The sequence below is a fragment of the Camelus bactrianus genome, chromosome 20, assembly GCF_048773025.1.
Source record: "Camelus bactrianus isolate YW-2024 breed Bactrian camel chromosome 20, ASM4877302v1, whole genome shotgun sequence".
In the NCBI taxonomy this organism is placed as follows: Eukaryota; Metazoa; Chordata; class Mammalia; order Artiodactyla; family Camelidae; genus Camelus; species Camelus bactrianus.
This window is the reverse complement of record NC_133558.1, coordinates 27,764,590-27,779,120: the sequence shown is the minus strand read 5'-3', so window position 1 is coordinate 27,779,120 and position 14,531 is coordinate 27,764,590. Positions and strand designations below refer to the sequence as shown.

General features: G+C 51.8%; 2 protein-coding genes across 4 annotated transcripts in view; one reads left to right on the top strand and one right to left on the bottom strand.

Moving 5' to 3' along the window:
- CIMIP3 (ciliary microtubule inner protein 3) overlaps nucleotides 1-14,531 on the bottom strand; it is a 64,444-nt gene that overhangs the window by 27,865 nt on the left and 22,048 nt on the right. The window lies entirely within an intron of this gene.
- C20H6orf132 (chromosome 20 C6orf132 homolog) overlaps nucleotides 1-14,531 on the top strand; it is a 32,380-nt gene that overhangs the window by 11,602 nt on the left and 6,247 nt on the right. The window contains exon 3 of the mRNA XM_074348729.1: nucleotides 12,622-12,691. Coding sequence (XP_074204830.1) covers nucleotides 12,622-12,691 — 70 coding nt within the window. The remainder of the gene's footprint in view (nucleotides 1-12,621; nucleotides 12,692-14,531) is intronic.

Below are 14,531 nucleotides of genomic sequence, written 5' to 3'. Positions count from 1 at the left end.
GCCACAGGGTATGGTCAAGGAGGGCTTCCTGGAAAAGGTGACACCTGAACTGTCTCGAAGGACAAACAGCAGTGACCATTAGGAGAAGGTCATTTGGGACCAATTTGCTCCCTTCTGGCGCCTGTGGTTGGGCTTTTGTTCTCTGACAAGGGAAAGAGACTCAAAGACAACTGCTGTGTGTGTGACTGGTTCTATTTACCGTGATGAGAGTTCCTGGGTTTTCTGGGACAGTCTAGACCAGTGCCGTCCAATAGAAATATAATGTACGCCTGGTGTAATTTTAAAATTTCTAGTAGCTACATTAAAAAGCAATGGTAAAATTAGTCCAAAGATGATCATTTTGACATTTAATCAGTGTAGAATATACTAGTGACATGTTTTACATTCTTTCTTTCATACTAAGTCTTCAAAATCCAGTGTGCTACACTTAGAGCACACACGTCCCACTTCTGACTAGCGACATTTCAAGGGCTCAGTAGCCAGTGTGGCCAGTGGTTACTGTATGAGATGGCTCAGATTTAGAGCTTGAACAGTCAGCCCCATAAATTCTAGACTCACTACTGTCTGTGAGACCTGGATCCTGGTTGGGACAATACTGTCACTGAGGTCATAGCATCCCACGCCTCCATGAGGATCTGTTCCGCCTTGACTGACAAGACACCTAACCCGGCTCTGTGTTCTCAGCAGCCCACTAGACCTCATGGCACCCCACGCCTTGGCCCTAGGCACCTGCAGGTTCTGCCCGGCCCTGATTGGCACAGCCACCTCTCTCTCTCTATCACCAATTTTTTCTGATTTGTCCAACCTCACCAACCAGACCCCAAGATTCTGGATGGAGGGACTGAGTCCTAACTCTCCCTGCTGCATCCGCAAGGTCCATGCGTGGAGGGCTGAGCACACAGACCTCTGAGAATATCACTTCAAGTAATTCCCTTTGTGCTTACAAAAGCAATTCATGAACATCACAGACAAATAGAGAAAGTACAACAGCAACAACAAAAAAGGTAGAAAGCGAGTGGGTCAACCGCCGGCCTTGTTTCCAGAGACGCATAAACTGTTACAGGGTTGCTGCACCCATACACGCAAGTGAAAAAATTTTGAGATTTTGTTTTTCATCGTTGGAGGTGAATTTGATTCTCTCCCTTCATCTACCCCCAACACACATGCTCAGAATTACAGTGGTGGGTGCCCTGGGCCGACACACCTGTACCTGTTCTGGCTGTTAAAATATTGAAGTAAGTGGCTGTTGCCCCTTGAGGGACTCTGTCCTGGTTCCTCCTTCAGATCTACACCAGCAACAAAAGGGTTAACACAAGGGTTAATGAGGCAGAGCTGAGTTTGTTCTGATTGGCCCGCATCCTGTATCCCTGCCTCCACCCACTTTGGGCCCCTTCAGTATTCTGTGTGGGTCCAGTCTTTCCGCCCTCCTCTCCAGAAGTTTGGGCCCTCTGGTTTGATCTGGTCTGGGCCACAGCATGACCTGGGGCTGGACAGACCCCAGGCAGGCTCCGCAGAAGACTCAGGGGCCCCTGGAGTGGGCTTGGCTGGCTGGTACTGGATTGGGAGCAGACCATCCAAGCAAGCCTCACACTCAGTCCCAGGAGATGGGGTCTTCCCCCAAGGAAGTGAACTCACCTTGAACCCACAAATGAAAGGGGCCTCGTTGGGTCCACACCAGTCTCATTTGACATTGGCAGGAACTGAATCCAGAAAGGGAAAGTCACTCTATGAACAGGCAAAGGCGGGTGGGGCAGCTTGCGTGGCCCTAGCCAGCAGCACCGCCGTGTGCTCATGGCTAACACTGTGGGGCACTTACTGTGTGTCAGGCACCATCCCAAGTGCCCCGCGTGTTAACAGAGTCACTGGAGCCGCCCTCTTGGGAAGATGCTGCTGTGAAGCCCCATTTTACAGGTGGACAAACTGAAGCACGGGATGGGGACATAACTTGCTTAATGACAGGCAGCTCATAAGAGGCAGAGCTGGGATTTGTAGCCAGGCTCTGGGGTCCACGTTGTATTCATGCCGTCCTACCTTCCCCCCAACTCATGACCCAGAAGCTTTCTCCTTCCCTCCTAGCACCAGCCTGCAGAACCACCTGCATCTCCCGGGTCTGCCTCTCTGACCCCTGTCCAGCCAGCGCTTGCTGGGTACCAGGTCTCTTGCCTCTTTCGGCTCATAGACCCCTTTGAGACCATATGGGCCACATATACACAGTTTTGCTTATAAGGGATCTCAGGCCCCTGGAAGCCCATGTATGATGCACCTGAAGATTAAGAACTCTGGACCTCATGGCCCATATCCCAGTCACATGTTTTGCTCCTGACTCAGGTGATAAGATACAGAGTAGCCCCAGCATCCTTCGTCACCTGCTCCTGGGTTGAGGGGAATCTGCCTCCTCTCCTTTAGGCTCTGGGATGGGCCTTTATTTCTTTGAGCTGGAGCAGGAGGCCGGGAGAATAAGAGGCAGGACAGAACCGTGTGTGGGTGCGGGTTCACACACAGACACACATGCGCACACCCTGCCCCACAGCCCCACCGAGTCAGGGTAGGAGAGGAGCCGGGGCGGTGGCCCAGGCCCTGCCCAACACTGTCCTAACCAGCTGGGCCTCGCCCCTCCCCGTCCTCCCTTCCCACACTCAGAGGGCACCTCCCAGGCCAGGCCACCCTGGGGCAGGGGAGGCTCAAGGCAGCGATGCCCAAGAAGCCGGGTGACAGGCCCATGATCTTCCTTGAGCTTTGTCTGGGCCTGAGCTGTCTTCTGAGGGCAGCGTTGTTGCAGGCAGTGTTCACAGGAGCCTGCAGAGGGATGGCTGGGAGAGGGGAGGGCAAGATGAAGCCGAGGAGGGCAGCGCCCCCTTCCTGGAGCTTCCTCACTCTGGGGTGAAAATGCAGAGGATGAAGAAATACTTTCTCAGGCAGCCAGCAGCCACAGGCCAATTATGAAAAGGACCTTGGGGTCCCTCAGTGACCAGGATGGGATCTCGATTGGTCCTCAGGTAACTGGCACCAGTCCTGACTCTGCTGCTGGGTTGCAGGGTGGCTGAGGGCCAGGCCCTTCCTCTCTGGGGGACTCTGGCTCCTCACCCATCAGTGGGGGTCACACAGGATGGTTCACTAGGGTCTCCCTGGCTGCGACTTTCTGTGTTAAAATAACACAGAGGTGGGGTTAGCTCCCTAGAGGCCTCCAGAAAGGCCAGACCACCCCCGAAAAGGATGGTGCTCCAACCAGCTACCAGGGCCACCCCACTTTCTGCACCAAGAGCTCCGAGGAACTGGATCAGAATTTCAAACTTCAGAGCTGAAGGGACCTCATGCTCATCAGGATGAGAAAACGGAGGCCCAGGGAGGGGATGGTCCAGCCCAGGCCACATGGCTCAATACCAGTGGAGACAGGACCCAAGCCCAGGTCTCCTTCGAATCCAGTCCTGTCTACACCTCTGTGGGCCTGGGCTGAGTGGGGAAAAGATCCTTTCTCCCCACTTCCTTCTGCCTCCAAGGGGAAGCCTGACCCACAGCTCCAGCTCCAGCCTGTCCCTGGCTTTCTAGCTGAGCTGATGGAACAGCTGCCAGTGGGAAGATTTGTTTCTCTCTGGGGCTGCCTCTTGCCCTACCTAGTCTGAATCAAACCATCTCCAGGGTGATGCATATGAGGAATTAAAAATTAAATGCCAATGTGGCAAATATGGGGAAACTGGCCGGACAGGTCCCCAGGTGTGCCCCGGGCAGTGAGAGCTCCCCGGGTCACTCCACCCTCTGAGTCAGGCGGGCCTGGCTGTGCCTAGGGAGGTGTCAGGCTGGGCTCCGGGAAGGAAGCCTGCCTGTTCTGGTCCCCGCCCTCAAATTCCTCAGCCCCCTGGAAGCTCCAAGATGCAGCCGAGTCAGCTGGATTTCTCCTTTCCACTTTTCTACTCCACCCCCCACCGCAGGAGCTCATCTCTGAGCTCAAGGCCCAGGCTCCCTTTGGGGTTGGGGTTTGAGCTCCTTAGGCTGAGCCGGGAAGGGTAGTCGTTATTGGCTATTTTTTTTTTATGGGACTAGAAAGGAGTTTATTAGGGGTACTCTGTCATAGACAACAGCGGGCCACACAGGTGAGAGATGCCTGAGTGAGCACCGGGGTGAAGAACAAGGGAAAAGTTCAACGTTATTGGCTTTTGAGCGATTCATGTGGCTGACTAACGTTAGCTGGAAGGGCTGTCGGGTGGCGGTGGGTGGGGGTCAGAAGCCTGCATACAGCTGTTGAGGTGATTGGTCCTGATTCAAGCCTAGGTCTGTCCGCTGTCCAGGGTTTTGGTGTTTTTTTCTCCCTGCTGTGCTGTGCTGTCCCTGTTGAAGGTTCCCAGGGGTCAGCAGATCCCATGTCCCTCGCTGAGTCTCTGACCCCTCCAGTGGACAGATGGAGCCCCCCTCCCCACCGTGGCCACCCCTCCTCTACCTGCCTGGCTCCTTCCCTCACAGTGAGGGCCTCAGCCTGAACCTCCAAAGCTCCATCCACACCCCCATCCTTACCCACAAATGGCCACCCCTTGTCCACCCCGTGGACTCAGGAATGTGCTCCCCCTGTCCTTAGATGGACTGATTGGGAAAGAAACTCTTGAAATGGACTCAAGGTCATTTAAGTGGGGGATTCTAGAGGTCTTGGTGTCTGGAGCGGGGTGACGAAGAGAGGTGGGTGGGTTCTGAGGGCACGTTCCCTTGACCCCATGGACTCCTTGCCTTGCACAGAACCAGAGCAGGGATCTCTGTAGCTCAGTCTAGGCAGGGCCTTGGTAGCCCAGGTCTAAGAATGGTTCTGGGATGACAGGCAGGTCCAGAGGAGGACGGCCTCATTGGTGGAATTCTCTGTTCTCCAGGAAGGGCTATGAACTGTAGCAGAGGGTGGAGGCCAGGGCGGGGAAGTAATTAATTAAGCCCTTTTTTAAATGCTCACTGGTTCCCAACTTCAGAGAAGCTGCTTTGTGGGGAACCCCCTCCCCTCCCCTGCCCGCTGCCCTCCAGAGCCAGGAAACAACAGGCCGGGCTTCAACCAGCTGGGGACTTGGGTGCCTGGAGGGTTTTCCCTGTGGCTCTCACTCTGGGGGCCCATGCCCCTGCTCCCCCAGCCTCCAGCAGTACCCCCAAACGTGCCCGGCTCTAACTCTGACTCAGGGTCACCTCCCTCACCCCCTGCAGCTCCACACCCCACCCTGAGGTGCCCCAGCCAGGCTCCCGGAGGAATCTGGTGAGGAAGTTTGCATTCCACACTGTGTAGCTAAGACTCAGAGCTGGCCCAAGCCCAAGGTCAACCACCATGGCCCATTAGCCCAGGCCCTGGTGACCCACCCTTGGGGTTTGCCTGGGTTCTGAGGAATCCCAGGCATGAGGAGGTGTGTGTCCCAGGCATGAGGAGGCCACAGGGGCAGGGCTGGGCCATCGGTGGGGTGAGCCCTGTCCCCCCTGGGTCCTTGGTGGTGCAGTAGGGGGCTAGTGGTGGGCATTGACCTCTGTGGGTCCGGCCCACTGCACCCCACTCCTCAGCCACGGCCACTCCCCTGCATGGCTACTGCAGAGCAGCCCTTGCTCAATGCCTGGGGCAGATTCCAGCCCTATAACTTTAAGGGGGAGATAACCTCATCCTCGAAGAGTGAGGGTTTCCCCTCCCTTTCTCCCTTCCTCCTTACTTCTTTCCTTTCTCCTTCTCTGAAATATTCATGGCCGAAAGGGGAGGAGGGGATTCCCGGTGACCTGACTCTGACCATGGGGAAGCACCCTTCATCTCTTCCCATCCAACCAGACAGACACATCCCCGGGGCCATGCCTGGAGCAGAGTGTCCACAGACTCAGGCCACTGTTCACCCACTGAGCTTTGTTAGGACCTGAGGGACGAGAGGCCGGGGAACTGCCCTCCCCTGAGTGCTTCTCAGCAGGATCTGTTTAGGTGTGCCGTGTCCCCGATGGCACGACCAGCACAAGGGAGGTGGGATCAATCCACCTCATCCTACAGATGCGAAAACTAAGCCTCAAGAGGGGAGAGAGGGGCACGCTCCCTGACCACGCACTGTGTATCAGATACTGTCTTTGATAGGATGGAGTTAAATTAACATTGCCAACCTGGTCTGCCTGCTTACCAAGTTCATGCTCTTTCTGCTTGATTACAAGAATTAAAAAGAAAATAACAATTGCATTGGGTGTTTTTTTTAATTATGAAGGAAACAGAGGTTTATTGTTAGGAACTAAATATAGAGCCAAGTATAAGGAAGAAAATATATATAAATAGCCTTGAAAGGGCGCCCCACCCCCAGCCTCGCTGCCCACGAGTCATCGTTGGTTGACTTTTCCTTATAGTAAGCTGTGATGGATTTTAAAGGGCTGCTTGACTGAGCTGGGAACCTGGTTTGCACCGCTCTGGGAGGTGGGTGAGGTGACCAGTGATCTTTAATTCTGGGTGTTGTCCAGGTGTGGGGACAGGGAAGGGCTGAGGCCCAGTTTCACATGAAGGGCCCCAGCTGGCAGGGCCAGGGCTGGACTCTGCCCCAGGCGTTGAGCAAGGGCCGCTGTGCCGTGGCCGTGCAGGGAGTGGCCGTGGCCGTGGCCGAGGCGCCGGGTGCTGTGGGCCGGCCCCGCAGAGGTGCGCAGATGCTCACTTGCATGTTCTCTGTTGTTTCCACTGGGCTCCAAGGGCCACACACCCTTCTCTCCTGAGTATGTTTGAGACACACACCAACCCCTGGGCAGCACCCTGGGGCACTGGGGGGACGTGTAGAGGGTGGGGCCCAGTCAGCTCTCCGGCCGATGGCAGCAGTCCCAGGCCCATCTGAAGCCAGCTGTGACCTCAGGCCCAGCCCTGCCGGCTCTGCCTCACCCTATGGCTCCTGGAAAAGCAGCTTCACGGACTCCACCTCCCCGCCCCACTTGTCCCTTCCCCTCTCTGGAGGCAGAGCACATCCCGAGGCAGTGGCGGAGGTCTGTCCCAACACCCTGCCTTGGAGGGGTGGCCCCAAGTGCCCAGGCCACCGCCCACATGGCATAGATGAGCTGAGTACAGACCTTGTGGGCCTGGACTCCCAGAACACCATGGTTGAGGTGATCCTTAAAGAGCGTTCACAGAGAGGCAGGGAGGCCCAGTGACGCGGTGACTTTCCTCTGAGTTAATTGATTGGGGGCTTAGGTTTTACACCTCTCTGTCCTGTGTTCTTCCTACCTCTCATTCACTCACCCAGGAATTTGTTCACTCAACAAACACTTATTGAGTTGCTCAGTCTGCCCCAGGCATGTATAAAGGATCAGCTGTCCCCCTGCCCACAAGTAGGCTGGGCTGGTGCAGCAGCGATTAGTCATCTACCGTAGGCTCGATATGTCCTGGAGGAAAAGTGAGGGCGAGTACTGTTGTGGGAAAAAGGGCAGGCTCTGAGGTTCCAATATGGGCCCTGCCACTTCCTAGCTGTGTGACCTTGGGGGAGTACTTAGCCTCTCTGTGCCTCAGTTTCCTCTTCTATAAAATAAAAACAATAACCTGGCCTCTCAGGGTTACTGTGAGGATTAACTAGGTTGCTACATGTGAAGTGCTCAGAATGGTGTCCAGCACACAGTAGGGCACCTAATAAACGTCAACTGTAATAGTAATGCATCCAGGGTGAGGAACACATTGGGAAGAGAAATTAACTTGGGCTGAGTTTGCCAAGGAGGGCTTCATGGAGGGGCATTTAATCTGGGGTTTAAAGGATAACTAGGAGTTTGCTGGATAAAGAAGGGCATCCTAGGCAGAGTAAGAGCAAGAGCAAGGCTGGGGAGGCCTGATGAAATGTGGGAATGAATCCCAAGTAGCTGTAGTTGTTCCCAATGGGTGTGTGTGTGTGTGTGTGTGGCCAAATCATCTAGGGTTTTTTTCAAGCTATTTACCCACCCCCAGAACCTCCAAATACTCTCTCCACGGGGTGGTCTCTCTGCCAGCCTGAAGATCCCTGTTGCAGAGAGCCTATTTGCTTGTGAGTGAATTAGGTCTCCAGGGACACCGGTGGGAAAAAGACAAGAACCACTAGCTGCAGCCCAGAGTTTGTTGGAGTGGGTGGGAGAAGGTGGCAGGAGCTGCAGACAAGACAGCTTATGAAAGGTCTTGAGTGTCACGTAAAAGTCTTTGAATTTCATCCTTTGGGCCAATGGAAAGGTTCTGAGCAGGGAAAGGACCTGCTCTGAGATGCATTTTAGAATGAACATCCTGGCATGAGGTCTGAAGAATGGGGTGAGGCAGAGGCTGGGGAGATGATAGCAGTAGTCTGTCTGTTTGTGTCTGTCTGTGTCTGTCTGGGTAAAACACAGGGAGGATTGAAATAGGGCTGAGCTTTCGGGGTGGTTGGAAGGGAGGGACTCAGGAACTGCAGGCAGAGCTGGGTGATGAGCTGGGTGTGTGAGTAATGACCAGATGCCTGGAAAGACAGTGATATATAATTAGCTGTGGGTCCTTGGGCACATCACTTAACCTCTCTGTGCCTCAATTTCCTCATCTGTAAAATGGAGGGAGAAATAACACCTATCTCGTCTCATTTGTGAAAAGTGAATGAGTTAAGTGATGGAAAACCGCAGGAAGAGCGCGTGGTACAGAGGACATGCTAAGTGAGCAGCAGCCGTTGTTATTATTATTGTAAAAGTTGGGAGTACTGGGGGTGAGAGAAAGAGGTGACTGAGATGCTGACGTCTGGCCAGTGGACGGAGAAGCTCTATCTTCCTCAATATTTTCTCTTTTGATGTTCTTGTCTTTTGTTTGCTATGTTTTGCATAACTTAAAAAATTTTTTGGGGGGGAGGGAGGATATAATTAGGTTTTGTTTTATTAATTAATTAATTAATGTATTTATTTAATGGCGGTACTGGGCATTGAACCCAGGACAACGCTGGGTTCAATTGTGCACGCTAAGCACATGCTCTGCCACTGAACTATACACTCTCCCCTTGTTTAACTTTTTTTTAAACTTTTTAATTGTAAGATACATATAGCATTAAATTGACCATTTTAACCATTTTTAAATGGGCCATTCAGTGGCATTAAGCAGACTTTCCTAACCAATCCTAATGTGCAGAGAAGTTGTAGGAACAGTAGAAAGATCTCCCTAGAAGCTCCGCCCAGATTCACCACATTTTGCCTTTTTACTTTATTTTCTCCCTCCCTCCCTCCCTTGATATACACACATTGTTTCTCCCTAAATTGTTAAAGAATACGTTGAGACAGTTGGGGCCCTTTACTCCTGAATGCTTCAGTGTGCGTTTCCTAAAACCGAGACGTCCTCTGCAGTTAGCAAATTCAGGAATTTAATATTGATATGACAGTATATCTAACAGACCTTTTATATTCAATGATTGCCAATTGTCCGTTAAGGCCCCTCACAGCACACCCTTCCCCTATCCCAGGATTCAACCCAGGGTCATCCATTGCATTTAGATGTCACCTCCAAGCCCTCTTCTTAAGGAGGCTTTGCCTCAGTTCTCTGAGCCTCAGGGAGGCAGGTGAGGAAACTCTGCTCCCATGGAGAGTTATTACTCACACCTGTGCATTTGCACACTACGCTCTGTCACCATCCAAGCCAGGGCACTCGATGCCAGCTGCCTGGGTCCCCGTGGTGAGTGAGGAGAGTGATGTACCTTCCGGGTCTGTTTTTCTAAGACTAGTATTAGAATGAGTTTGCATTTGCCTTCCCTGAATCCTCACCTGTGGAAGAGACAGCTCGGGGAGACACACCGCGCCCAGGTGGGTGTGAGGGAAAGGACCAGGACCAGCTGGGGCCTGGGGATGCGGGGCTGTGTTTAGTTCAGTACTGGGGGCTCCTGAAGGGGTGAGGCCAGATTTGGGGACCTGCCCCAAGGGTGGTGCTGGCCCACGGTAGGTGCATAAGTGATAGTTTAACGTCACCGTCGCCCCTGCTCATCCACGGTCACACATGCACTGGTGAGGTCACACATGCCCTGCTGAGGTCACACGTGCCCTGCTGAGGTCACACATGCACTGGCAAAATCTAGAGCATGAATGGAATCCAAAGACTTTTGACGAGTCCCCCAGGTCTTTCTACTTTACAACTACGTGCAAAAGAGTAATCCGAGATCTTAACCCTGGCTTTTGAAGGCCTGGCCTTTATCTCGTCAAAATCAGAGTGTACATACTTGATGGGAGTTATCAGACAATCAGTGGGGGTGTGTGTGTGCACTGCATCTCAGAATGTCTTGGGAGACACTCCTTAAACAAGCTGGCCCCTGTCCCTGTTTCAGGATGACTACGTTTGAGAGATGTTAAGAGCAGGTGCGTAGCCATGTGAATCGGGCGGGCATAGGCAGGGAAAAAAGACTGCTGATGGAGCAACGCCGTTCCAGCTTCTTTAAGAACGAGATCAGTTGTTTGTTGCCCTCAAATGACCAGAGAGTAATTCTGAGATGGCCCTTAGTAACCCAGGGTCTTGTGGATATTCCTGAAACATCTACCTCGAATCTCCCTTCTTATAAAACTGTTATCTTATTAAACCATTATAGCACGTATTAAGCCATTAAGTCCGCCAGCGAGGAACAACTTGGCTTACTACACGTCCAGCTTTGTGGAATTCACATAAGGCATGTCCCTTGGCTCCAAGGAGCAACCAGGTCTTGTTGGAGGAACTGGGGGAATATCTTGAGAGAAATACGGGCCCCCTTATGGGGCCAGGCTGAGGGTTGCTCTGAACAGCAACAGGTCAGTGTGGGCTGATGCAGACAAGGGATGATAGCTCCTTAGGAATGAAAACAAGAGCTAACATTTATTGAGCTTTCACTACATGCCAGGAGCTAAGCGTTTTTGGTGTACTGCATCATTTAACTCTCACCACTTCCCTAGAATAGGTAAATTCTAGTTTTATCACAATTTCGTAGACAGGGAAACAGAGAAAGCTTACGTATCTGGCACAGTCACACAGCTAGTAGGTGGCAGAGCTGGCATTCGCATCCAATCTGACCCCAGGGCCTCCCCCTTCTCCACTCCCGCCCTCCTAGAGCGGCTCCGCTAATCCTTGTGGGATGAGAGACTTTAGGGAAGCAGAATACCAAGGGGTGGGAGCTCCACAGACCTGGCTTTGGCATCACCGGTTGTGTGACTGTAGACAACTTATCAAATGTTTCTAAGCCTCAGTGTTCTTCCCTGGCGAGTGAGGGTGTAGCATCTTCCCGGAGTGGTGTGATTGTGATCATGTGTTTAGAGCACAGAGCAAGGGGTATAATGATTAGAAATGGAAGGCAGGAAGAGGGGCACAGCCTGACCAACACCCAACGTCAAGGATGACTGTAAACCAGAAGTGTGGGCTGGAAGGGTCCTGGAGAGGGAGTCGGTCTAGCTGGAACGTGGGTTGGCTGTAACAGGTGAGTGGGAAATAAAAGCTGGCTGGGAAGGACGAGGCCAGGGTGTTAAGGACCTTGAAAGCTACCATAAAATGCTCCACAGCTCTTCCAAACAACAGGTGTGTGGATGTTGTTGACATATGGAAATGCGTGTTTGGGAAAAAAAATAGAATGCAAAATAGTGTGTATAAACCGACAGCTGTGTAAACGCTTTCTGGTCCAAGCCTGGGGGTCAGAGGGCACCGGCAGTGCTGTCCATACTCCAGTTCACTGCTTTTTACCTTATTTATTTTTCTGTAAATGCCTAATAAAAACTAAGACTGAACAGGAGGCCAGGCTGAGGGGTTTGATTTTTAACTTCTGGACATCCATAGGGAGTTGTGGCAGATTTCTATTTGTTCTGTTTTGTTTTAAATGAGATAAAATTCATGCACAGCCAATTCTCATTATTTACAGTGTATTTGCAAATTCACCTACGCACTAAAATTTACTCGTAACCCCCCAAATCAATATTCCTGATACTTTGGACATGCACAGAGCAGTGAAAAATTTGAGTCACCTGGTGCCATCTGAGGTTGAACAAGACACTTTGTTTTAGCTCATACTGTAAGTAAGTGTTCTCTTCAGTGCCGTGCTATTCATATTTCTTTGCTTTTTGCTGGTGGTTTTGCTGTTTAAATGGCCCCCAAGCATAGTGCTGGTGTGCTGTCTGACATCCCTAAGTGGAGGAGGCTAGGGGGTGCCTTACAGAGAAAATACGTGCCTTAGGTAAGCTTCGAAGATGTGAGTTATGGTGCTGATGGTCATGAGTTCAATGTCAGTGAGTCAACAGTAGATTATTAAGTGAGGTGTCTTTAAACAGAAACACGCATAAAGCAGTTATGTACTGATCAGCTGATGGAAGTGCTGTAAACAAGTTTTACAGGAACCTAACGCTGTATTTCCCTTGGGCATTGATTCAGTTTTTGCAAAATCTCTTCACGGCAACTTTACAGACCCTAACTACCACGAATAACAAGACTCGACTGTATCATAAAATTCACCCTTTTAAATGAGCCCTTTTATGGCTGAGAGGTATAGTTCAGTGGTAGGGTGTGTATTTAGCATGTGCAGGATCCTAGGTTTAACCCCCAATACCTTCATAAAAAACAAAAATGAAAAAAAGTAGCCCTTTTATATTTTAGTATAAAATGCAATCATCACCACCACTGCAGATTCTCCAGGAGTAAAAGCTTCATGGGGCAGCGATTTATGAACGGTCTGTCGTTCCCTGTCCCCTAATTGTTCTGCTCTCTTTCAGGACGCCCAGGAGAACCATGGACTGGCTGTGCCCACCCCCTCTGTCCCAGACAGCTTTGCAGACAAACAAGGTAAGAGGACGCCAGGCTTGGGGCTTGTCTATCTTTCTTTTCTTCCTCCTTAAGCCCAAGCATCTGGCCCCCTCCACGGCTGGTGGTCAGATGGGAGTCCTCCGGCCTCCTGGCTGCTGGCCGCAGCGGGTGGGAGTTGAGAGCCAGGGTGGAGGCCCAGTGGAGGAGGGACGGTGAGGGCCCGGGGCCAAAGCAGGAACAAGGGTGGCGTGATTGGTAGAAAGAACCCCAGAGTCAGGCAGACCTGGCTTTGAATCCCAGCTCCCTGCACTTAGCTTTGCTCCCTGGGGCAAATCACTTAACCCCCTTTACCTGCGTATCTTCAAACGCACCAAGGGCAAGACAATCTCAGTTCTGGAGAAGTGAATGAAGTACTGGATGGGATGTAAGTCACTTCTTGTCATACAGCTTCTCAAAACCCGCCAATGACTTCCCCTGTCCCCCAATGAGAAGGTTCTTGCCAGGACCGCCAGAATCTGGCCTCACCTGGCCTCATTACCCGCTCACCATTCTGGCCATCCAGTCTCCTTCAACCTCCCGCATGTTTCCACCCCTGCATCTGCCCAGACTGCTGTCCCCTGCACGTGTGCACGGCTCTCTTCCTCCCTCCCTCACTCAGCCGGGGCTCCCCTGACCACCCTATTCAAATCGCACCCCCAGCACCTCTCCTGGGTTTTCCCCCATATTACTCATCAGCTAATGTGGTAATAATTTACTCAATGTATTATGTTCTTGTCCGTCTCATTGTCCCATTAAAACACAACCTCTAGGAGGGCCGATATTTTGACTATTTTTTGGTTTGTTATTTACCGCTGTATCTCAGCTCCTAATGCGTGGGTGCTCAATGGATGTTGGTTTCACCCTCCGTCTCCATACCCTTTGGTTTTTGTTTTGAAGTCAGCTGGCAGAAGCCCTTCAGAGCTGCATGGTCCCGGGTTTGTTCTGCTCTGGGCTAGAAACTGAGAGGAGGGGAGGGGATGGAGGTCACCCCTCAGAGAGAAGGGCCCAGTGCATCCTGGCACTCTGCAGACTCTAGGGAGGGGGACTGCGACTGGGGCCAAGCAGGGGGATGTGAGCTGCTGGGGTCTGGGTCATCCAGGTCCTCTTTCTACACTGTCTTGTCCATCCCATAGTCCAGAATCTGTTCCAGAAGTTCTTTGTGAGGCGGAAAGCTGGGTTGTTGGTAGATTCAGGGTCTTTGGAAAGCAGGAGTTGCTCATGCAAATTTCTCCCTCCCAAACTTTTACCCAAACTTCCTCACTGAGCAGGCCTCCAGAGCTCTGCCCACCACCGTCCATGACTTTCTGTCTCCCTCCCACTTTCTCTGTCTGTCTTACACAGTCTGAAAAGTTAAGTCAAAGTGGTTACCACTCATTAAGTGGGCCTAGTACCGTGATAAGCTCTTTGAATTCTCTTCCTTAATCCTCACAACAGGTTTATGAGGTAAGTACTGACGTTACTCCCATTTAACAGATGATGAAACTGAAGCTCAGCAAGGTTAAATTAATTAAATGTCCAAGGTCACACATCTAGTAAGTGGCAGAGCTAGGATTTGAACCCTGGCCTTTCTGGCTTTGTAGCAGCCAAGGTGCTTGTAAGAAACAAACAGTGCACTCAAGGGGCTAACTGAAGAGACTTAGCAAAGGGATTATATGCAGGGCTGTGAACAGAGCAGAGAAGGGTGGGCGTGACCCTCGGGAGCAGATGGAGGAGATTCAGTCCAGGCTCAGAGGCTGTGCCATGGACAGGCAGGGACCCCTCCCTAGAAGGAATAGGGTCCTTCTCATGACTGCTCCTCACTCGGTGTTCAAAAGGAAAGGCAGGAAACCAGCTGGCTACT